The sequence below is a fragment of the Saccostrea echinata genome, unplaced genomic scaffold (genome assembly GCF_033153115.1).
Source record: "Saccostrea echinata isolate AGI-Se365-2 ecotype Australia unplaced genomic scaffold, CSIRO_AGI_Sech_v1 ptg000029l, whole genome shotgun sequence".
Lineage (NCBI taxonomy): Eukaryota > Metazoa > Mollusca > Bivalvia > Ostreida > Ostreidae > Saccostrea > Saccostrea echinata.
In genome coordinates this window covers 5,638,960-5,664,238 of record NW_026889778.1, presented here as the reverse complement: position 1 = coordinate 5,664,238, position 25,279 = coordinate 5,638,960, and the positions used below count along the sequence as shown (strand labels likewise).

Below are 25,279 nucleotides of genomic sequence, written 5' to 3'. Positions count from 1 at the left end.
TTATAGCAAAATAATTATAAGGAGCGATAAAAATTGCTATATTTGTAGAAAAACACCAAAAATGAGGACAAATTATCTCCCATCCTTACAATCAATATTGTACTAATACAAATATTCCTAGAAGGTCAATTTGGGACGCAAAAAAAAGCCTTGTTTGACATGTTATAATGAATTGCTTTGCAGTCAAAAACATGGCAAAGAAAATGTGAATCATTATTATAAGCCAGAAAGTGAATTTGGTGCTAATATCTGGGACTGTGACACTTATGTTCTAGCATAGATATAATCACATTATTTAGTTGGATATCAGTTCATGTGTATTCACATTAGTCAATATGGGTACCAGTCCAAGTGTACTCACAATACTTCTGCTTGGTACCAGAATAAGTTCACTTGAAACATTATGAAAGATGGGTACCAGTTTATGAGTATTCACATTATTTAAGATGAGTACGAGTTTATGTATACTTACATTATTTATGATAGGTACCAGTAAATGTATGTTTATAATAAATTACTTCTGCTGGGCACCAGTATTAATATGTACTTACATTACCTAGTACTGGGGTGTGGTCTGCTGGGTACCAGTATTTATATGTACTTACATCACTAGTATGTACTTACATCACTAGTGCTAGGGCGTGGTCTGTTGCGTAATTTAACTGGAGAAATGTAGTCATGGCGGCCTTCAATTCCTGGTGACTGAAAAAGACAAAATTCGTAGTTCATTATTTGCAGAGAAGAAAATAAGAATTGTTATTTGATATGTAGCATTACATCAATCTTTTCAAATTTTCTCTTATTCAAATTTAACCCTGGTTTGAAATACCCTCACATTATGGCTGTCCACCAGTAAAATTTTGGCATATCATGTTAAATAACTTGGAATAAATGACACATGTACCTAGTGTAGTTGAAGATTTCAGGGCAATGTTGGTAAATAGAAGCCAGTACTTTTGGACTATTTGCAAGTGAAAAGAATTCTTTTACTATTCTGACATGAACAAGCAGAGAATAAAGTTTGTTCAGAGGCTGGCATTTCTCTTCCCCCTCAGAGTATTTTACCTAAAGCTTTGTTAGGTTTGGACTATATATCATGAACTAGCAAGAAAACTCACCCAAGGAGAGTTACCCTATTTCATTATGACAATTTTTATGCCCCCCCCCCCCTTTAACATTTTTAAGCTGAATAATGATAAAGGCAAATAAATTTTGAATCCCTTCTAGACATCTCTGCAAAAGTCAGGGTGATTTTCTTGTGAGATGAAAAACTTTCTCATTTTCCCTTATCATTAAACAACAATATAGTGAACTGTCAGAGACATTAATGTCCATAAATTGTTGTATTAGCTGTCTTGATATTTATTTTACTAAATAAAATTTCTCTGTGACAAATAATGTCAACTTCTTTATTAAATGGCAGGAGAGTCTGCTCCAGAATTTTTTACAAGACATTTTGAATTTTTGTTGTGCCATACTTGAGAACAGGTGCTTGGTACATGTACCTGTGCTTGGGTAAAAAAAACACTATTCAACTTGCATGGAATAAAGTTTGTGTGACTTGCTGGATGACAAAATGTAGTGTTGCTTGAATGTATATATAGTACTGCAATATTTAAATAAAAGATTGACAATCTGAGAGAGGGAGTCTTGAACCATTAGACCATTGACTTCTTAATATGATAAATCTCAAGTCAGTCTCATAAAAGCATTCTAACTTCAAGAAATACAGGATAGTTACATCAGTTTTGGCACTACTAATTTTCTTGAGTATTTTTGTGAAAAAGGAACTTTATAGTAAGTTTTCAGCCTAGCATGCAGCTGACAACATATCAACTAGGTCAAGGGAGCTAACTCACAAGACACATACAACAATCTCATTGATTTGGTTGGGTACAGAAGCTAAGGGTTGATTAAGATTCACACATTGGAATGTTAGCTTTACTGTATATAACAGAGTGCCCTCCTCCCCAAAAAATACATGTACGCAAAGAACGAGTGCACTTATGGGTCCCTGTAAAATGTGAAAAAATGAAGAATCAAATTAAGAATAATTTTTCATCTCAAATCATTAATTGATATTTAAACCATAAGATTCAACAAATTTTATCGGTGAAATTCAAGAATATACAAAGAGCAAAGCCATACAATTTTCTAAAGTAAATCGAGGACGGTCATTCATTTCAAAGCTTTTGTTTACTGTCAGCCTAACGTTGTACAAACTTGTGCGAATGACAAAAGACGCATTATACATTTATAAAACTTGTGTGAAATAGGAAATTTGTACAAGATTAGGCTTGTACTCAAAAAATTAAAAATGCATGAAAAGTTCAATGTTTTTCCTATAGCAAGCGAGAGCTATTTACCTGTATGACCCTTGTTGAACCCACCCGTGAAATAAATTATTTAAAATACCAGTAGTCACGTGAGTTCTACCCAGGTAAACATTCCTCAAAGGTGCTCACTGTAAAAGATAGCCTTGTTTTGTATCATTATATCGAAGTCGTGCTGCATAGAAAAATTTGTATGTATTTGGTTTTATGAACACGGGAGGTTAGGAGAGTTAAGTGTCGTTAAAATGTCATCATACATGAAAGCGTCAAACATTTTTAACATTCATGCAAGACAATGGTACCGGTAATGAAAGCCACCTAAATACACTTTTTTCATTTTAAAATTTAAAGGAATTAATGTTTTGAATTAAAATACTTATTGTATTATTTCAAATGCAAGCGTGCAAATTTCTTAGTTTGATCACTATGGCTACTGGCATCTATACAACTAAACGCGCCCGTCAATGATCCACCATCAGATTGTTCAAGTGTCCGATTTAAATGTCTCCTCCCCTTGATTTAAATAAATGAAACTCAAAATAGGTTCGGTACGACTTTTCCGGATTTGGGGTATCTATAGGCATTTAAAAATCTTCATTTGTTTCAAATCCATGCTGATTTAGGAGATGTTTTAACGTGGTTTTAATTAGAAATATCCACTTGTGTTTAACTATTACCAAAAAAGAACAATTTGGTAATATATTCTAAAGTAAAACGGCACTGAAAAAGGGCCCATTAAGCATTGCTTAAGTGCACTTGTCCTTTACTAGAATTCTGTTTCAGCTGTATGCATGGTTGTCATTTTTATATGGTTACACTCTTTATATACGTACTTCATTGGTTCGTCGTGGTCGATTGCGTAATTTGACCGGTGAGACAAAGTCCTCGCTGGAAGTTCCTGAGATTTCTTCACTCTCGCCATCAGAGAGAATTCTGGGGTTTTCGTGAACAATTCCTGAAAAAAAAAAATCGACAGATCTATTCATAATCTCAAATAAATATGTTTTCACTTCATTTCTATTATCTTTCTGAAAAGGGTGAAATACAATCATTTAGTCTCTCTCTACATTTTTTTTTCTAATTAACTCTTGGGATTTCAATAATCTTCCTGAAAATTTCATATTAACCTAGGAATCAAATAAATGCTGCATCTAATATATTAGACCCATTATGTAAACATATCAATTCCATATGGCTTCTAATGATTTTGACAATGGATGGAAAACTCTCTGGTGTTGAGTTCTTCTCTTCTGATTGCACAGTTTGATACATGTATCTGATGCATGATGTTTATAAACTGTTGACCTAGAAATAGGATATTCACCTCAAAAGTTTTAAACATAGAGATGCTGTGCGAAACTGCAGATTACTGCAACCCTGTTTTCAATTTTTTGCAATTTTTTCTGGACATATCAAACACACAAATATAACAGCAACTAAAAAGCCTCATAAGTCAGAAATCCTAATTAATGTAATTTTTCTCTCCATTTTTGACAATTCCCCTCCCTGGGGCCCCCGAATAGATAAAGAAGAAGGGTAAGGGGATGAAGCAAAAAAAAATTTTTTTGAAGCACATGTTTTCAGATTGGTTTTTATCTGGATCAAACAGCCTGTGGTATAGCCAGGACTAGAAGCTTTATTAAATTACCCCGCTCAGCGGGGCACCCTACACTCCGCTTAGCTGTCAGAGGGTGATTTTTTTTTTGCTGTAAGATATAAAAAGATCTTCACCTTTCTAGCTCCAATATCTACATTAAAATTATGAATATCTGTTAAGTGCATCCAAAAATGCTGAGTTTATTTTTGTGGAGTTTTATTCTCCTGATATTTTTTTTAAATTTGTTTTTATGACATAAAATTGGCATCCTAGGAATTTTAAGCTAAACCTCAATGGCTCTATAGAATGAAGAAAATATATATACATCATTATTTCATTTAAATAAAAAACAAATATCCAAAAATTGCCTTATTCTTAAGGAGTACTAGAGAATTCCATCCTTTAATTCTATGTCAATGAATTTTTGAAACATCCGTAAATGATAGTGGGTTATCACAATTCTTGAATTTATAAAGAAAAATGAATAAATGATGTATAAATGGATTATACATCTCATATAATGACCTTGCATTTTTAGCCATGGCTGTTACACACCCAGCAATTAATTTATATTAACAGTAAACCTGATTAATGAAATCAAATATCCAGTTTATTGGAAGAGTACACAATACAATCCCTGTTTTACTGATATTCAATGACCCAGAATGCAGACTCTCAGAGTTTACTCTAATAGATAACCTAGTTCATTATGCTTCATCATTATAATGTTACACTTGTCAATACAGAAAATCTGCTCTTACTATGACAAAGCCCAGATCTTACATATATGTATATATGAAGTCCATGCAACCCAATTTACTTTTGTTTTTAATTTATAGATGTACCTGCCTCACAGATAAGATTTATTGATCCCAATTTGCCTAACAAGAATCATATGGGCACCATTCAATTTACACGAGGACTTGCTAGTGTGAAAACCAATCCCTGTGAGGGCTTAAATGGCATCAGTATCATATTTCAGACAGAGCAATTTGTCACCTTCATGTACTATTTAATGCTTATTCAACAGGTGCAGCAAATACTGTCTAGACTTATATAACGATGGTATAAAATAATTTATTTTGATGATCAATCTCTAATCAAACAAAGTTCTAAAAGGTGCAGTTACCACTTCATCAAATTATTTGTCACATATAAATATCAAACAATATAATTGACAGGGCCAAACAAAAATTATGTTTGTTTTCTATTAAATGCTATAAATATTAGGTAGGAAGGATTTGTTTTTATGCATTTTTTTTTTTTATTTTACATAAATAAAGGCATAACTTTGAAATACATTTTTTTATAGACAATTTGAAGCTCTCTTCTAGCTGTCATAATTTTTTTTAACAATCTACCTGACATCTCCAGAAGTGTTCTAAAATTTACAACCAATAAACCGTTATGTTTGAAGGAAAACATAAAGACATGCTATTTACAGATTTTACAATCCCCCCAAAGTATTAAGGTTGATGCAAAAATAATTTAGGTCGGTCAGGTTACCATACACAAACATATTTTTCTTCTTTGGCCCAGTCATTTTACACACGATTCACTACAGGACTACGGTAACAATGGAGTTCACATTATGACAGAAAATGAGAAAACTTACCAAATAAAATGTGTTCAATGTCTTTCTACTGTATTAATCTCTGAACTATATTTACTTACCTTGTCACACATTTCCCCTAAGTGTAGAACACTTTCGGTCTATCTTTGACTCTAAGTCCTAGAACTTACCCAGCCTCACATTTCGGGGAAGTGTAGAACATTTCCCGTCTTTTTCTTCCTCCTTTGCAGGAGATCTCCGCCTGCCTGAATGACTTCCTCCTGTCGGATTTCCCTCACGTCCCCAAAGTCGCTGCTTAATCCGACTAATCCAAGACAAAGATTGACTTAGCGGTCGTTTTTTGTCCAATTTTTGCAAATTAATCACTTTTCGGTGATGTTGACATGAATTATTTGCTAGGTTATTGTCAAAGTGATGCTGCAGTGCTTTCACATTCATGTTGCACTCCTTGTAATATGGCAGTCACTTAAATCTTCCTTAGATTAGAGACTCCGTCCCATGTCTCTGTTAATCCTCCCCCACAACACAAAATTTACATCATCAATCACTAATAAGCCTCTTTTTAGTCTCTTAATCAACAGGATTCCTTTGTTTCTATCACTGCAAAGAATATTTATGACCAATCACTGAAGAGGATTAGCAAAGACAATGAGTTGATTACCCCTGTAAATGAACCTAGTCCTTTAAAACCGTCTTCCAAATGAAACAAAAATGATGACTAATAGTAGTAAATGTTCCTGCATATAAAATTTAGCTTACTTTTATGTCATAATCTTTGAGATTGAAATCATAAAAACTTTATTATATTCTTTTTATAGAAATCTGACTACCAGTACATGTACTTGCACGTATCTGAAGTTTCAAAATAGAAGAGCACCGGTCTTTTCAAATAAAAATGCATTTCAAAGAAAGTCATAAAGTAAAATATGCTGAATTGAATTTCACACTCCTCAACCACAGAAATTAAATTCACCCACCAAGAAAGCTCTACACTTATGTTTAATCTTAGAAATTGTCAGGATTTTGAAGTGCACACAAGGGCTGATGGCTAGGACTTATGTCAGATTTAATACATTATAGCCATTGATGAACAGATTAACTCCTCATATATCACAGAAGATTCCCCCAGCTGTTGTTCACTCACAGATGGTCTGGCCCTACCCCCAAGCATACTATCACCAGCTTTTCAGAGATACAGGATCCCCAGCTGTTCTTAGACTCCTAATGATGAACCAGGAAGAGGGAGGACAAGGAAATTAAAGTAAACATCATCCTCTACACAGTCTCATTGATGTCTTCTCTATGTCTAGGTGAGCCTATGGTGATTTAAACATTATTATAACACCCCAACCCACCCCCACCTGCTTGAAAAGTAAGGGTAGAATTAGTGATGCAGGTGTCCATCAGCATTTTAAGCCTACTGGCATTTTAAGTTTCAATGAAACACATATTTGGAGATTTCCATAGCAAAACATGAACAATGCCATTCTTTCTATAATATTGAGGGTATCCATCTCCTGTCCACAACCCTTCTATACTACTGAATAAAATTTAATAAGACTTTCACAGAATCTTTATTACACAGTGGCATTGTGCACCTCCTAATTTTACATTTCAATTGAACAGAGAGTCTTCTTAAGTGCCAGAAGAAGTAAACAAGTTAAAATGCAGCACCACCACTAACCCTAAACAGAATACTGTAAATAACTTTTTATAAGCAAGAACTTTATTTTCGCGTAATTACGCGAGACTGCCTGCTCGCGAAAATTTCATTCTCACGTATATTTCTAGTATCAAAGAATATATAGTACATTATCCAGAGTTCATGAAAATTATGTTTCGCTTATCAATACCAAATGACCATCTCGCGAAAATAAAGTGTCGCAAAAATTTGGTGATCTACAGTATTCTCTAGACCTTTCTGCTGAAGTTGTTCCACACACACAAACTTAGATAGACGGTATAAGTATAAAGTGCTGGATTTCTATAAGCAGTCTGAAGTCACATCCACTGGGTTCTTATATCAATCAAATTCCAAATAATCACCTTGACATAATTTAGGGGGGAAAAATCAAGTGAAAGCAGCAATATATCATTCTTAACCCCGTGACACTCAAATTATGCAACTAAATCTTTCACCTCCATCCTACATTTTTCAGATGGATTATATAGATACACGCAACTGCAAAGTGATTTCCTTACTTAAAATCTGTGACTTTCAAATTTGTGAAAATGATTGATCTCTACATCTCCCCGAAATGGGATTTAAAATTCATTTTGACACATTTGCTTTTACAACTTCTCACAAAAGCATTTACACTTTGATTAAATTTTTTTGGCCACTTACAAAAAGGATGAAATATTCAATATGTTTCAGTACTCGTTGACATATACAGTACTGTAAAGCTTCTATGTTTGATTTGCTAATTTAATTAGTTTAAAAAATAACAATGCTATGGAAAATGTACTATGCTTAAAATAAATAAATAATACATACATGTTCAACTGTTGACCAGACCAAATAAGAAAATATTAAGACTCCATCACAACATGCCATATAAAGAAAACATCTTATCCTAACAAAACAGAAAACACTTGAGTGGTATTTTTAGTCGTATCTGTGAACTTATTTTCCAATGTGAGTACTCCATATTAAGTGCACTTAAATATTGAGTTTCCGTATGATATAGAACAACTTAGGACTAAACTTCCGGAAAACAAACACAGTGTTGTTGTGTCACATTTACATGAAACCAATCATTAAACGAAGAGCTCTATCCAGTAACAAGAGAGTGCTCGACACATTGTTACGACCAATTACATTAAAACAAGGCTGGACTTTGGAAACCTGTCATGTGATCTGCGACTAATTCTACACCAATGTTTTTTAAGCAAGATAACCAACCCACTGGGGAAAAAAAGCTCCAAAAACTGAAAGCAAAAGTAATTCTCCATCTTCAATTACTGACATTCTGATCTGCTGAGAGGATTCATCAAACATTAAAACTGCTTTGTGATAAAAGTTTAAAATACCCCTGGGATAAAGATGAAACTGCATACTCATTAAAAGAAAGTAATCACACATAGCAGTTTAACTTCTGTTGACAAATGGTTTCATTAGCACATCCAGAGTCCTCATTATTAATTACTGATAATCAACAGTACTTATAGAGTCAGAAACATGATATTTCACGTTAATTAAAACTATCTGCATTAGATTTTAAACCTTACCATAAATTCACCATCAAATTGATCAGGACAAAGAGCAGGACTTAACCTCAACAAACTACACATCCAAATAGCATACCTACTCATTGTATAAAATAGTCAGGAGTAATTCATTGTATAAAATAGTCAGAAGTAATTCACTGTATAAAATAGGAGTAATTCACTGTATAAAATAGTCAGGTGTAATTCATGGTATAAAATAGTCAGGAGTAATTCATGGTATAAAATAGTCAGGAGTAATTCATTGTCTAAAATTGTCAGGAGTAATTCATTGTATAAAATAGTCAGAAGTAATTCATTGTATAAAATAGTCAGGAGTAATTCACTGTATAAAATAGTCAGGAGTAATTCACTGTATAAAATAGGAGTAATTCACTGTATAAAATAGTCAGGAGTAATTCATTGTATAAAATAGTCAGGAGTAATTCACTGTATAAAATAGTCAGGAGTAATTCACTGTATAAAATAGTCAGGAGTAATTCACTGTATAAAATAGTCAGGAGTAATTCATTGTATAAAATAGTCAGGAGTAATTCACTGTATAAAATAGGAGTAATTCACTGTATAAAATAGGAGTAATTCACTGTATAAAATAGTCAGGAGTAATTCATTGTATAAAATAGTCAGGAGTAATTCATTGTATAAAATAGTCAGGAGTAATTCATTGTATAAAATAGTCAGGAGTAATTCATTGTATAAAATAGTCAGGAGTAATTCACTGTATAAAATAGTCAGAAGTAATTCACTGTATAAAATAGTCAGGAGTAATTCATTGTATAAAATAGTCAGGAGTAATTGGTAATTCAGTAACAATCAATCAACTTCATCATGTTCATGGTGAAATAAATGCAGACATTATCATCAGTCAATTTAAGAGAGAGAGAGAGAAAGAGAGAGAGAGAGAGAGAGAGAGAGAGAGAGAGAGAGAGATTATGCATATTTTTTCAACATTACCTTTACTTATATTTCCTTCAATAAATCACTAATATAGGAAATACAGATAATTAAACACAGCACAATTACAGAATGACATAATTTTGTTCTGCACAAAGACTCTGATAATCAACACATTACCTTATGAACAATTTACAACTACAAATTCAAAAAAATGCTTAAAATCTCCATGTCAAATTCCTACCATGAGAAATCACACTATTTAATCCCGGTATTTTTGGCATATCACTAGGTACGGGTTTATTAGCTCTGATGCACTGGGGAACAGCTCACGATTTGGGGCCGTTTTACGATATAGTATCAACCCCTTAAAGTCTGCCATTAACCATGCTTATCAAGGGAACTTCATATCAGAGCCTGTACTTTACAAATATTAAATATTGTACCACACAAGAGGTATCCACACTATTAATTCAGATTCTATGAGTTTACATTGATCTTCGGGGCATCACTGGTGATGTAATGAGAAACACTGGCTCCAGTTCCCAGCATAAAATGATTTAAATGGTACAAAAACTGACACAATCTCCCCAAGTCAGCAGCCCTTGTTTGCTTTGTCGGGTTCATGTTGATTTTAGGTGCATTTGAAATTTTTGATAAATGTGCAACTCACAAGATAAAAAATGTTTAAGTGCACAGAAGTTGTCGTACTAACTTAAAGTCTTGCAAAATAAATAAATAAATGATAAAAAATTTAAAAATGGAAAACTCAAGAAATGCTTACAAAAAACAAATGCAATTGGGAAGTTGCTTAAATGGCCAAATGCTATTACACAAATTACAAGATGTTTTGACACCTGTACTTACACAAGCTTAACACATTCACCTATACAAAAAATAAGACATTACCATTAAAATGTGAAACACCTAGAGCCAGAGGCTAGTCAATCACACAGCTGAAGTAAGCATTAGTCCAGATGGGAGATCCTTTCTAACATTCACTTCCTTTTTTCCTAATGGAACAGAGTGTTAATCCATCTCCATTATCTCCCTGTAAAAATCACCTCCAAAACAGCTCCTCATTACCATGGTAACTACTTTCAATCAAAGTCAAAATGAGGAAGTCCGGGTCATACTGAAGCTTGAAAACACCGCTGGCTGCAGGTGATCCAGTAATTCACAAACAAATTAAACATCTAGGGCAGCACCTTAACATCTGGCGTATTGTAAAGACCAGGACATGGCAAGAGCTGACTCAGAAGTCAGAACTTTTATTGATAACTGTATCCAAGGCCAAAATAAAAAATACCTTTGTTTCCCCTAACGCGACCGACCCAATTAAAACGTGCCGACTGGAAAGTTTTTTTCCTTATTAAGATTATACAAATACTTTTTTTTATGTTTATCAACTTCTATAAAATAAAATTCCATCAAATCTGTTTTTAATCAGATTGAATGATTTTGTTCTGTGATTTTCAAGCCTTTATTGGAAACAAAATAGCACCTACAACATATGGTCATGGAGGGTTAGTTCATGTTTTAAAAGAAAGGCAACGCATCAACCTTATGCCTTTAGCATATTAGAATCCTGCACTCTTGAAACACTTTGTTTATAGAATATAATATCCAATGATTAATTGAAAGTGTTTGCAATGGGTTGTATTTACTAGCCTGTCTTAAAATTAAGGTACGTAGAGAGCATGCTTAAGCCCATAGGCTCTCCTCATGATACCCCTCATGAGCAGACAAGGGGCCCACCTTGTGAAAACACCAATCAGTTTCATTGCATTTTATTTAATTTGAGTTTTGGTCTTATAAACAGTTCATCAATATTCCAATATTTACTACATGGGACCATAGGAGTTGTAAATAAGTCTGCATATTTCATCCTAATGAATAGAATTCAAATGTCCTTTATTCCTGCCTTTTAATCATGGGTTAAACTTCGTAACTTTGACATTGTGTATGACATGTTATCATTTTTAGATATTGTTTGCCTCAATTAAATATTGTTAACATGCTTTTTCCAAATAGATTTGAAATTATGATATAAGCTTCCTGTGACGTCCGTGTATTTTTCTTTCATAAGGCCCTGGAAGATTGGTTGTTTCTTTGATTTGAATCTCTTTGATAATTGTTGGGACAACAACATTTATTTAAACATTTGTCTGGTGAAGGACTCCAAATTTAGACGTGTACATGACACTTAAGGCCATGAGCAGTGAGGATTGTTTTTCCCGTGTCAGTATCTAATGTGTAACTGAACTTAAGTTTTTACTGTGCCATTCGAAGAACTGGTCTCAACGTCCTGCATTGGGATTTGAACCTGCAACTTAGAAATAGCTCTTTACTTCGAGACTCTAAAACGAAATGCTCTAGAAGCACTGCACAATTCGAAGCCCTTGAAAAAGTATAAAGCAATGAAAGCTGATAGTAGGTATAAAAAAAATACTCTGGTGTCCAGTCTTTGTGTACCCGAAAATCTTTTAAACAGATGTATTCGATTTTTAACAAATTTACTCTGGTATGAGATGGTTCAGTTGAATAATAGTTGTAAATTAATTTGTCTTAAATGTTGAGTTTAAACTGCATTTGTATGGTATTCTAGCTGTTTACAAATCACTTTCTTTTGTACTTAACTTATTTATAAAGATATCATTCCATAAAATTTTAAGAATGTATTTTCAAAGCTGTTGTCAAAAAGAAAAAAAAATTGCCTACCTACCTACCCATCTTGAGATTTTAGGGTCGGGTTAGGGGAAACAAAAATATTTTTAATGATGGCCCAATCAAACATACTTTAGAGATCATTATCGTCACTTCATTGGGTTGTAAAATAAAAACAAAGGTTAGTATGAAAAATTCCAAACAAACTTTACAATGGTGTGTAGTTTGAATTAGCTTCAATGTTATTTATACACAAAAATTTCTATAGAGCTCATGCCAGATGTGAGATTTAAAATTAGTCCAAATGTAAAACACAGTGATCATTTCTGAGGAACAAAATTAATATGAATTAATCCTTCCAACTGATCATTACCACTTTTGTGCTTTCAGTTTTCTTTTTGCAATTTCATACATCATATCAATATTGTAAATTGAACAGAAATATTTTTATTCAATTTCTTTCCTACTTCTGACTGTTGTGCAAAACTTCATGAACAGCAAACATTTTGAGAAATTCTTTCAATTGATACAAATACAATTTTTTCTCTAAATTTCCCGGTCACTGAGAACATGTTACTGTATGATTCCCTGTTTTACACTGTGCCACTCTTTGTGAATGGAGCTCTCTGTTGAGATTAACCACCCTGACCCTGATAACAGACCAGATGCTGTATCAACAGGAAGTGATAAGGCAATCATCAAATTCAATCTCAGGGGTACCCCACAGGGACTGACAGAACATCTGGTCAGAGAAAAATCCATCTCATTATGGTACACCACACTAAACAATAGGGAACCCCAGAAATGCTGAACTGTTACAAATTTGTTGGCTTTGGAATTAATACAAGCTTGAAGTACATGTACAAAGAGTTCATGATTACTGAATGTTAACAACACTGGGATTCCAAAAAAGATACCCTCAAAAAGTAAAGACAATCTATACAACAATTTTTATCATAAAAGAGAATCAATGGATGTCAACTTAACTTCAGCACCAAGTGTTTTAATCTGCATTGCTTTAAAATATCTAATATGATATATTGATGAATAATCTTTTAGATGTCTTTATTTAACACTAGATGTCAAAGTTCTTGAAGTCAGTAACACACTGATTTCCAGCTGTGAGACATCAGGACCTGACAGAGTGCGAGTGGAATAGGCCTTAGACATCATCAGCCAATGTACTGACAGAGTTACATAACTGTAGACAGGTCAATAAACTAAGAAATACTGACATTATGATGAAAGTTACTCACTAGTAAAAAAAAAACATCAGGAAGGTGTTAAAATATGAAAGACATTTCATCTGAGCAAACAATGATGAGGGAGACAACTCCTACACTGAAAATTCTATCCTCAAGAAGAGTTATCTTTCATTCTTTCTTAGTATTTACTAGTATCTTCAGTAATTAACTTATACACACTACTGCATAAATCTTTTTTCAATCCTGTTTTTTAAATTATTATCCGATTCATTTAATGGTTCTATATCATTTTAATTAATATTTAGACTGGAAAATATCAATACCATGAATGATCCCCTTCTTTAATTAACTTTTAATTACTGTAACAGTTTGTGAAAAGAAATTGAGTGAAATTTTAGAAAGTTTGTTAAGATCACTTAATGTATTTACAGAAACCCATTAATTTTAAGACATAAACTGTTTAACACAAGTACTCACTTATTGAGAGTAGGGACTGAAATATAACTGGTAATAAAACATAAGCGTTTGAAAATTTTCTATTGAAGACAGAGAGGAATATTTCAACAAAAACAAATTAACGAAAATGAGCAGCAAGCTTCCAGCTGATTAAGTTTAATTGCTTTGTATCAGTTTTCAGCTTTTGTGAAATTACATAATACAATTTTCTGTAGAAATCAATGTAACTTAATTAAAACTGACAATTTACATTAAGAACTGCTTTGTTTTACATGGCTAGCTTAAGCAACAAGAACACTAATGGTTGAAACAAGAGCTCAATGTAATTATAAGAATTCCTTCTGCTGAGGAAAGTGATGAACCATACTGAGAGCTGACAATGGCCTAAGATTACATTAGGTAAAAGTTTCTGTTATTGTCTTAATACTGTTTTTTTCTATGTAGACACAATCTGTCAGAAACAGAAGAAGATTAGGCAGATATCCTGATGATTTTTTTTTCCTGAGAGATAAATTTGTGAGTACACACTTTGTAGGACTACAGGTGGTCCAAATATGATCTCCAGTTTGACAATGTAAACCTAAACTGTATCATCATCTACTTCGTACAGTACCAACCACACTATGAAACAATCATCCCAAAGATTTTCTATGTCCATCATAAACACAGATCACCATGTTATTTTCTTTTTCTTTTTTTTTTTTTAGCTTTAAAAAGGAAATTTAAAGCTAGTTTTTCAATCTGATATTCTGACTTTATATACATTGATTTTGTTGGTCTGTTAGACCTTGGAAGACAAGAAGTCTGTAATATTAATTAGTCCTTTGGAGACAAGCCATCATATTTGCTGCAGACAAGTACAAGTGCTCAATTACACAAATTTAATTTTCGCTACAAAAATTGACGGGTTATAATAAAATCTAGCCAGAGAATGATGTGAAGAATAGCACTAGTCACCATTAACGTAAGAAACTATGAGTTTAACATTCACAGCATGTAATGAGTACCACAGAGCAACCAAAAAATTGTCATATTGCAAGGTTAGCATGCTTCTTCTTGTTTTACGTAGAAATACAAAAAACCAAGTCTCGTGACAGCCTGGGTCCCATTACATGTCATCGCATCAAGTCATATTCAGGATTTGCATGCAGGAAATTCTTAGTTGGAACATCAATAATCCCTCTGTCTTTTACAATCCTCATATTACAATGACACTCCGAGGAAATCTAGGATCTCCTATTACTGCTGTAATTTCCACTTTCAGTCTCCTTAGTTTCCAGTTTGTCCTGACATCCTTCCTTTTGCTTCATTTCTTTATACATCTCATGATAAAAAAATATGCACCTCAATTCTGATCTTTTTCTATGGAGCTAAACTTCACAATGTTGAGTCCCCTCCTCTCCTCCGCTGATTTTTTTCAATATGAGTATTCATAGTTGGCCAACTAACTAAAGTACTGCTATCTCCAAGGGTCAATATTCTGAAGACTTTTTATATTTTTTAACTCTGTATTTGTCTTCAGATCTTACCTGTCTTTCACATTACTCCACCATACATAATTTGAATGACTGCATACATTTTCCTGTATTTCACAGTTGCATCCCTTGAGTTCTATGTCCAGCAACAGGGACAAATTCAATGATAACTTCTTTCTCAAAATTTCTGGACTTTTTTTTCTCTCTACTCTAATTATAAATAAAATCAACCTACCTTGACCTTGTTTCAGATATTTTTAAGAATCAACTTACCTTCACCTTATTTTAGACTATTTTAAGATTCCTTGACCTTCCATAGTCTATCTTTAGAACATTCTATTACCTGCTCCATTTTCCTTCACCCCATTGGTTCCTTCCTCGATTGACAGCTCCGCAAAACTGTCCTCTATGTTGGATTCTCCCCGGAACGTAAGAGACAGGCGTCGCTTCAGACGCTTGATCATTGTCTTACGTTTCCAAGGTTACCAGATCACTGGGAGACATGGGACTTCTGCAAAAAAAAAAATCAGACTGCAGGTTTCTAAGAAATGCTGAAATCTGATCATGGTGGATACTTTTGGTCATATCAAATATCAAGTCACAAACATGTTTCTATACATGTATGCTATAAAAAAAATGAACAATATTTTGCTGAAATATAATTGTATTTTATCTTTCTCATAATAGGAAGAATGTAATATTCTTATTTGTGATAAGAAAAAAAAAATATGATATTCATATCAGATTAAAAGGGAGATAACTCTTGTAACTGCTTATTAAGAAGATTCTCACCTGTGTTGTAAGAAGTCACTCCTTTTCGAAATTTGGGTACCATTTCTGAAAAATAGATTACAATTTGAACAGCATGGTACAAAATGACAAATTAACAATGACATCATCAGGCTCTGCCATCCGTCAACATCTAAAGGATTTATAGATCCTGCTTTCTCCGTTCACTGTTCGTGTATCAGTTAATTAATATTTTCATATTAAGATCTCTCCAAAACAGATATTACATATGATATATAATTACTTGCTCGCCCAGAGAGCTGGACAGAGATATTTCATCAAGAACGTACAAGTATTTATCAATCTCTAATAGTCTGTTCCTGATGGAGATAATTTAGCTGTAAGTGTGAGCCGCTGTCTGTCCCTGATTGAAATTTCGCAGCCTTTTTCTGGGACTCAGAAGACAGGATTGTTACAATCATAAGGCCTGACATTTTACATCCCAAACTATCGATTCTCATAAGCCAACCAGACTTTATTAGTGAAAAAGAACATAACTTTGGGTATGAAATACCTATAAAACTGTACACAATACATATCATGTACTACACAATAACATGAATGTTATTGTCCTTTAAATTCCTAATTGTAGGAAGTAAAAACCCTGTTCTACATTGTTATAATAATTTGCTGACCTGTATTTTGCTAAAGTACATTTACTTCTATTCAGTGTGAATAAAATTTGCAATTTGAATTAAATTCAAGGACATTAAAAAATATGCCTGGTCAATCAATTATCAAATATTGGGTAATGTATCCTTCATTCACTGTATTGTATATTACCGGATCTTACTTCACAAAAGCCATTCATTTATTCAAGGATAAATCACAAACATCCATCAAAAATAAGGGGATAAATGCAGATGTTTCATAAAAAATTCAGAAACTGTTACAATGCTCCATTTTCCAAGCCTTACTGTTTATTGTTATAATTTTATTGGCCAGGGATTCAATCTTTGTACAGTTTAACGGCACCACACCCCCTTATTACACAATAACACAACCCAGATCTGACAAACTCCTGCATCTGCAATGCAACTCAACTGCAGCAATTACGAATTAAGAATTAATATCTCCCCTGCAATCTAATACGTCCCTGATCTGAGAATTTCTGATACCAGCTCAGGAGCTGGTAGCTATGACCCTACAACAGAGGTAACTAACCCAGCATTGTGTAATACCCAGATAAAACAGCCTCCCGATTCAGTATAACAACAAAGATCAAGGAATGCCCCCATCTGCTTTATTCTTTGACCTCTGATATCAGATGTACAATACTAAATGATTCTAATCAGGAAGATTCTGAGATTTCAGTATACAGTAATCACTCTCTGTTATGTGTGTGTGATATGTACAGTTTTATGATGCTTCTAGATTTATCCTCCTACATAACATATTACAAAAGCAATTCCAGAAAAATGTTACAAACTTAAACAGATTTATAGCACTTAATTCCCCCCTCCCCCTTTTTGTCTACCCTTAAAAACAAGAAGAAAACATAAAGATAATGTGACTGATACAGATCAGTTGAAGAAACTAATTGAATGAAAGAAAATCCATATAAGGATAGCAAGTGTAATATACAAAATAGTTATTTCTGCAAGACATTAAATTCCTCACAGATCCATCTCAAGATTAAAACAAACCATACCTTGTCTCCAGAAGGATTGAATCAACAGGATTCAGACAGGATAAAAATTGATTTCCATTCAACAATCCATTTTCAATTTTTATATTCATTTCACTTAAACCCTAGAAAACACAGGAAATTGTAATGTTTATTCATTTGTCCAAATAATCTGTTTGGCCACCTCTTCTGAGATGAGTGATGATATTATGTTTGGATTGATGTCCACAAAACCTGCAATCAAATGCCTGTGTCCTGGTTTCTGACCCCCACCCCTGAAACCACATTGACCATCACAGAAAAGAAAGTGCACCTGGGCCCAACCGAGAACTGTGCACTGTTGAATGATAGACCACACATGCTGTTGATCATTTTCAGCATGCACAACTCATTAAAGCATACTTAGTATGACCAACGGAAGCCTTCCTCATCTATACTGACCTTGTCAACAGACCAGGTACCATTTTACTATAATTAATGTACAATTTTATTTCCTTGACCACAAGCCCACCAATAGAGAAAACACAGTGACCTTGAGGACAAAATAAATGAAGTGGACAGAATGACTCAGCAGGTGTTTGGTCAAGGATCAGGGGAGTACAAATTTGTTTTCACTGGGTGGTTTGAAAAGAAAGCAGCAAAGTATTAAACTCTGATGTGCTAACAAATATGGGCATTAGTGGGTATTTTTTCAGCATATATTGGATTAAGATTACTCATCATACCTATAGACATGATAAAAGAAAAAAGATGAGCATGCATTTTTCAGTGCATGCAGGTAAAAATTATCAGTGAAGTGATTAAGATTATTTGGTTTGGAAACTTACAGTGCAAAGAACAAAATATTGTCTTCAGCAACAGCAAAAGTAAATCCTCAAAAATCGATCAGCTCACAAATTAATTACACTGTAATCAAGAGACACCCTGATTTGAAAAAAGAATCCAAATAGCACCAATCACTTCCACATTTGGACAAATATAATGTACCCCGCCAGCTTCCTGCTCATGGATTCGCCATACATTACTTCCACACTGCAAACATCAGCTGTAAGACGGATCTTGTTGATAATTGATTTCATCTTTTTCTTGATAAGTTACAACATGTGCTGGAATTAAAGGTCTTTTTGACAAGTCTCTATGTGTAAAAGGCTGTACATTTAGTGACTGAGGGAGCAGATTATTGAGGGCCCGGTTAAAAGGGTTTCAAGGTCAGGGTTATTAATTATTGTGCTAATTAAATCTCTTAACAAAGAAAAAGAAATTTACAAGAAAATGATGAAAGGATTTCCTGTTTTCCTCTCTTTTAATTTTTGGAGGGGATAAAGGTTTTTGTTAATGAAGATGTCAATAGATATGGTATTTGAATATTTAACTGTTAGGCCTTAGTAAAATTCTCTTTACACGTAATTTTTCTAGAGTGTTTTAGCATGGTGTGGTGCCATGTCCTTTTCATGTGGCACCATGCCCTTTTTGTGCAGCACCATGTTCTATTTGGTTTTCCAAAAAAAAAAAAAAGAAAGAAAAAAAGAAAAAAAGAAAGAAAGAAAAGAAAAGAAAAAAAAGAGATAGAAAAAATTAGATAGAAGTAGAATAATTCATTTTCAGGTTTATTAAACAAAATTTGTGCATATATTTTCCTTTGTTTATGGAATTTCAGAGGGCTAAAAAGATGGGGGAAAAGTTGAATTAATTTTTTATTACATACACAAATACATGTAAAAGATTAAAAAAAAATAGTAAAGTAAATCCTTAGATTAGGAAAAAAAAACATTCAAGAGTGCCCTTTTAAAAATTTGTCAGGGCATAAAGTGCAATTTTGATTTTTGGAATACTATGTCCTTTTTAAAGTCTAGACCCCCCCCCCCTATTTACAGACATTTCAATTAGTCTCAAAAAATCCTCTCCCCCTTTTACAGATTTCTTATTTTAAGTGTTACTGCATGTGGAGAATACCTAGTTTACATTTTTAACTTTTTAACGTTCTCTTTTTTTTAAAATCATTAATCTCTCAAATCGTCTTGGCTTATCTGACCTTGAATATAATTCAAACTTGATTAATGTGGAATATATCACCCACCAGTACACCATATCAGAAAGGAAGATCCTTCTGTGTGTGAAGAAGATAATCAAATCAATGTTCAGTGTTTGTCAATGAACTACACTGGGTTTGTGGGACAGAAAACAGATTCACAATGTCATGTTACCCAAATGTTCACCTAACTGTGATGTGCCTTCCTGTTTCATATACAACACCATTCCTCGACCAATACTTTTTTCAGATTTAATTAAAGTACATTTTAAAAATTCATTCTGCAAAGAATGTCATTTCATCTTCCGAATTTTTAATCCTCCATAGTAAACTTATCAAAAAATAAATAAATAAATAAAATAAAATAAAAATTTCAAACAAATTAGGAATTGGGAAGTTTCTTTATGATAAAAGAGATGTTAATTTAAATTAAAATATTTTATTTCCAAATTCATGTACAAATTGTCTCCAAGACATGCTATCATATATAATGAAATGACACCGTTCTTTTCAAACTTCACTGACATGGATGCTTGTGCAATATTGATTTTCAAATCCCTCCACCAACTAAAATATGCACACCGTATTCTTCTTCTTTCTTCAGCCTGTGTGTGCTCACTGTCTGACAGACAAAAAACTGAAAATAGGTTACTTGTGCAACTGATCAATTCTTGTGAAGACCTCCACCATGACATCATTTGTCTGTTAACCAAACACGCGGATCATTTCCTGTCAAAGCTAATTGTCACCTCATCCCATTAAAAAGTCATGCACCGACACCTTAAAATGTCAAAACAAGCCCTCTTTCTTTTTTGAACATTTTATGCAATGCTGAATTTATATTCAGGAGATGTGCGATATTAATTTGCATTTCTGGTTTTGAACGACCCTAAAAATAATCCAAACAATTTCAGACCTAATAAGCTTGCACTTCCTAAATGTTTACAGAAGCTAGGAGATTTTTTGACCTTGCACTTTTCACTTCGGTAGAGCATTGTCAGATGAGGGGGGATCTTCATGAAGTCAGTGGTACACTAGTAATTACAGTCATGTACAGTTTCCACAGATTATAGCTTATGCCTTACATTTGTTTTGTCGTGCACAGTAATACTTTCTCTTGGTTTGTTTCCTGATATATTTCTGAATGTTAATTATAGATCACTTTTAATTAAGGGTACTGCTCTCTTTTTTTATTTATACAAGAACCTAATAAAAAAAATAATTTCTTTATTTAGAAAAAGAAATTCTAGATAACAATTATGTCATCCTATTACAATAAGTAAATCATGTAATGTTCTTCAGAATTAAATACGTTGAATGTTGACTGATGTTTTTCATACGAATTGTTAGACCATTATTTTCACATTGAATTGTCTATGGATTTTTCCATTTACCCGATCAGGACAAAGAGCACCACAGCTGGTGTGGCCAGTCAACAAGGGATGCTTATTCCTCCATGGCACCTGATCCCACCTCTGATGTTTTTAGAGGTTTGTGTTTGCTCTGCTCTGTATTGCGTCAAAGGACATTTGAGTTAGATCACTGTTAGTTATCTTCATATTTTATATATATGTATTTACAATGGAAGTCACACTACTTGTACTGTAATCTGTATCGATGCATTCATCAACTAATGAGAGATTGTTTTTCTAATTAAATTAAGCTATAAAGAATCTTAATATCTTTTTGGTTCATGTATATTTTACACTATTTTGGTTTTGTTCAATAATCCTCAATTACATAAAAATCTTGGTTACCAGTAGCAAACTAAGCTCCATCGAAGCTTCACACTTGATTGAAGTTTGCATCTGTGCAACTAATTACTTTGATAAATCTAGGACTTAAGATCATTTGGGAGCAAGAACTGCCCTAAATATTCAATCTGATAACGGAACTAGAAGACTTATGTCGCCTGCAGCATCCAAAAATTAATTGCGCAATAGCAACACAACATTTTTCCAATAAATTTGACTAGTAGTTCTAATATATCAAGGTTGCATATGATCACCTATTTGGATATATATAGATACTATCATGATAAAATCTGAAGTCATTTTGAGCAATTCCACATTGAAAGTTCCTTTTTATTTGCAGACTATGTAACCTAACAGTCAGGTGTTCAAAATAAATGGAAATCTTAGATTACTAGTACTTAGTTGCACTCATTGACATGCTGTTTTTGGTCAATGAAAAGTAAAGTCATGGCCAGTTCACTGCAGAATTGTAAAACCAGGAAGATTTCCACCTTTACTGATATGCTCGGGAGACCTTTTAAATTTCACTTCTTAAAGGGTACAAGTCCCATGTGGGTACATATGCAGTTCTATCTAGGAAGGGGTCTCCCCCCCCCCCCCAAAAAAAAAATTCTGAAATCAAATTCAAATATAAAGTTACCAAAAAGGCCTTGAACCCCCATCCCTCTTTAGGAAACATGGACCCAATTTTGGCGTTACTTTTTGTTACTGGGAATGGGTCCGATATTCAGTCTATATTTGAGGGGAGTGATGGCGCTGGACCTCATGTACATTGCACCAAACATACAAATATTGATATCTATTCCTCAAACTGTCTTAAAAATATCTTTAGAGAAACAATGTTTACAAAGCTAGAAATGCATACTATTTGAAAGCTGGTAAGTTTAACTGAGCACAGCTTGATTCAGTTCTTGACATATATGCAAAGTATTAAGGATTTTATAATCAATGACTGATTATCTGTAACATACTTATAATTAATCATATTCAAAAAACAAGAAATTCTATAGGAAACAACTGAAAGTGGGTACATATAAATCAAACAGAAACATAAAATTTTCTCAGTTTAGAAAGATTTTTTTGCTCTTTAATTGCTGCTTTCATAAGATGTTCGTGAAAACTTTCATCATTCAATAGTATTCAAATAAGAAATTTGTGTAACATAGAAAAATACTAAATACATGCAAGAAGACTTTTATATTGTGGGAATTAACTGAGGCACTTCCAGTATTGGTTACAAAGAAAGCATCATTCGGGTATTAGGTAAGTTGTGGCTGGAATGTTGCATAAAAAAAATGGTAGAATAATAGATTCAGTGAAATATTTTTTTTATAATCATGTGCTAGGATTAGAATTGACTGATTTTCAATTAAAATAAGTGATTGCATGGAACAACACTAATGCAAATGCCTGGCACCTCTGAAAAGTTCACTCTATACATGCTCTTGATTATACATTTAAAGCATGTACATGGTAGCCTGGTTCCCTGGCTCATCCAGGCAGGAGAGCAAGGTAGAATTCAGTCCTATCCCCTCATATGATTGGTCTGCCCTATTCATGTGAAACTGTAATTTTTTTTTAGCCTTTTCCATTAACTACTCAGCGTTTTTTTCCTTATATAACTGGTACCGATAAACGGTACCATTCCCAATGCCAAAAAAAGTTAATTTTTCCCAATTTTGAGACTAAAAATTCCCCATTCCACTGCCAAGCAAAAGACTATGATGACATCGTATTTCTTTTTATATGAAACATTGTACAAGTTAACTAATTCTTTCACTTCCGCTTAAATCGTAAGTAGAGATTCGTCGTAATAGGGCGGGGCCTGTGGTGTAGACAGCGTAGTGTCATACACTTTGACAAATTGAAAGCATGAAAATGCGAAAACAGGGGACATTAATATGAAAAACAATATAAATACTTGTTGTTTATTCTTTAAAACACAGAGTAATAGGTAATGACGTTGGAATAAACACAGAATATGTTTCATTTGTTTAAATGACAGAAAATTCTCCTTGTTCTACTTCGATGCTATTTTTCCCAATTGAAGCAGTACTGGACCCTTTCCCAGTGGGTTGAAAATATCACTGCTACTGAAATATATGTCCAATATAAACCAAGGAATCTTGGACAACATCATAACAAAACAATTATGTGAAAAACAACTCCAGAAGCTTTGAAGTAACACAAACTAAAACAAAGCAATATCAGCACTCATGTTTCATAGACACTGTGATTAAGGGGAACCACCTTGACGAAGACACAGTGTGTGCAAAATCTGTCAAGGCCTTCAAGGCCGCCCTCGACAAGATTTGTCAATAACATCGAGAGTGCCTCTCTCCTGTCTTTTAAAAACCAGCATTGGTCACCACAACATAACAAATACAATTACATTGACAGCATAGAAAATATGATGCCACAATGCTTTTCTACATTGACCATGCAGCTAAATACAACTTCATGAGGGGGAGAATTCAGGACAGAATTGATAGTAGTCCACATGGCCCTAGTGCCAAGAAGTACACGAAACATGACAAGGACAGGGAACCAGGCTACAAACTGGGCTAACTTCATTCATATTGCAAACTTGAACAATAAGAAACATAGCATATAATTTGTTAATAGCGAGCACAGCGAGCAGCGCGAAGCGAGCTCAATAGACTATGTTTAAGAACAGAGAAAATTCGGAATGACATATACGTCACGCAAATTTTTGTGTGAAACCTTCCCAGAATTCCTTTGCTACCAGGATTCCATGCGATAATGGCGAATAAATAAATAACATAAAATATAAAAAGGCTTGCAGTCTGTAGAAAGCTTAAAAGAAACAAAAAAATATTCTACAATGTCTTTCGTTAAAAATTGCACTAGGCCTATAGTCTCAACCAGACGCTCGACTGTCTCCGTAAACTCTGACAAGCTCCGTTATGTCCTGTGACGTCACAATCTAGACGTCTCGTGCAACTTGAAGTTTGAAGTGGCGGATCAACGTTACAAGTGTATTTTTGATGGTACAACTGCACTCGCCCCAACGGTCACACCGTAAAACATACTAAATTTTATAAGTTAAAAACTTAAAATTCATTCCTTACAAAACTTTTCTTCCTTGTATATAAATATATAATCCTTCATCACCATGAAAAGAAATTACAAATTCTGCCTTTAGTGTATCCAAAAAGTAAATATTTATCGAGGTTTCTAGCACAGACCTTGACAACTTTGCAGAAATTTAGAGATTACTTCAAGAAATCTGACACAGTGTTTTTGCACAATATACATAAATCAACTCACAGAAGCAAACAAATTCTGCTTGTCTCCCACAAAACTATTTACACTCTAAGTATGAAATAAATCCTTACCACAGGTATTGACAATTTTGGTCATCTTCCATTGTGTTCTAGAGTTGGCCGCTTACCTCAACATATGAAAAAATAAGAATACTCGTTTACTCAGATAATTATAAATTTCTTCAGAATCATTCTAGTGAATTAAATAATACTAGTTGAAATTTACATAACATTTTCAAATATTCTTGAAAATAGGTCTAATTCAAGTTTTTTTTTATTTTCTTGATGATAGGCTGGGTTGAGAATTCAATTAACTGATTCCTTGGCTAACTCGTATCATGTGAGTTTCACATTCACTAAGGATT

General features: G+C 33.5%; 1 protein-coding gene across 2 annotated transcripts in view; it reads right to left on the bottom strand.

Moving 5' to 3' along the window:
- The window catches only part of LOC133195521 (cyclin-dependent kinase 17-like), a 44,492-nt gene extending 19,452 nt beyond the window's left edge, over positions 1 to 25,040 (bottom strand). Inside the window, exons 1-5 of one of the 2 annotated variants that reach the window (XM_061331382.1) lie at positions 24,987 to 25,040; positions 16,221 to 16,265; positions 15,772 to 15,939; positions 3,167 to 3,288; positions 625 to 702 (exon numbers count right to left, since the gene is read on the bottom strand). In XM_061331382.1, the coding sequence (XP_061187366.1) occupies positions 625 to 702; positions 3,167 to 3,288; positions 15,772 to 15,892 (321 nt within the window). In that variant the 5' untranslated portion in view covers positions 15,893 to 15,939; positions 16,221 to 16,265; positions 24,987 to 25,040. Of the gene's footprint in view, positions 1 to 624; positions 703 to 3,166; positions 3,289 to 5,673; positions 6,020 to 15,771; positions 15,940 to 16,220; positions 16,266 to 24,986 lie in introns of those variants that run through there. The other variant, XM_061331381.1, reaches the window with a different exon arrangement.
- Between the last annotated feature and the right edge of the window lie 239 nt (positions 25,041 to 25,279).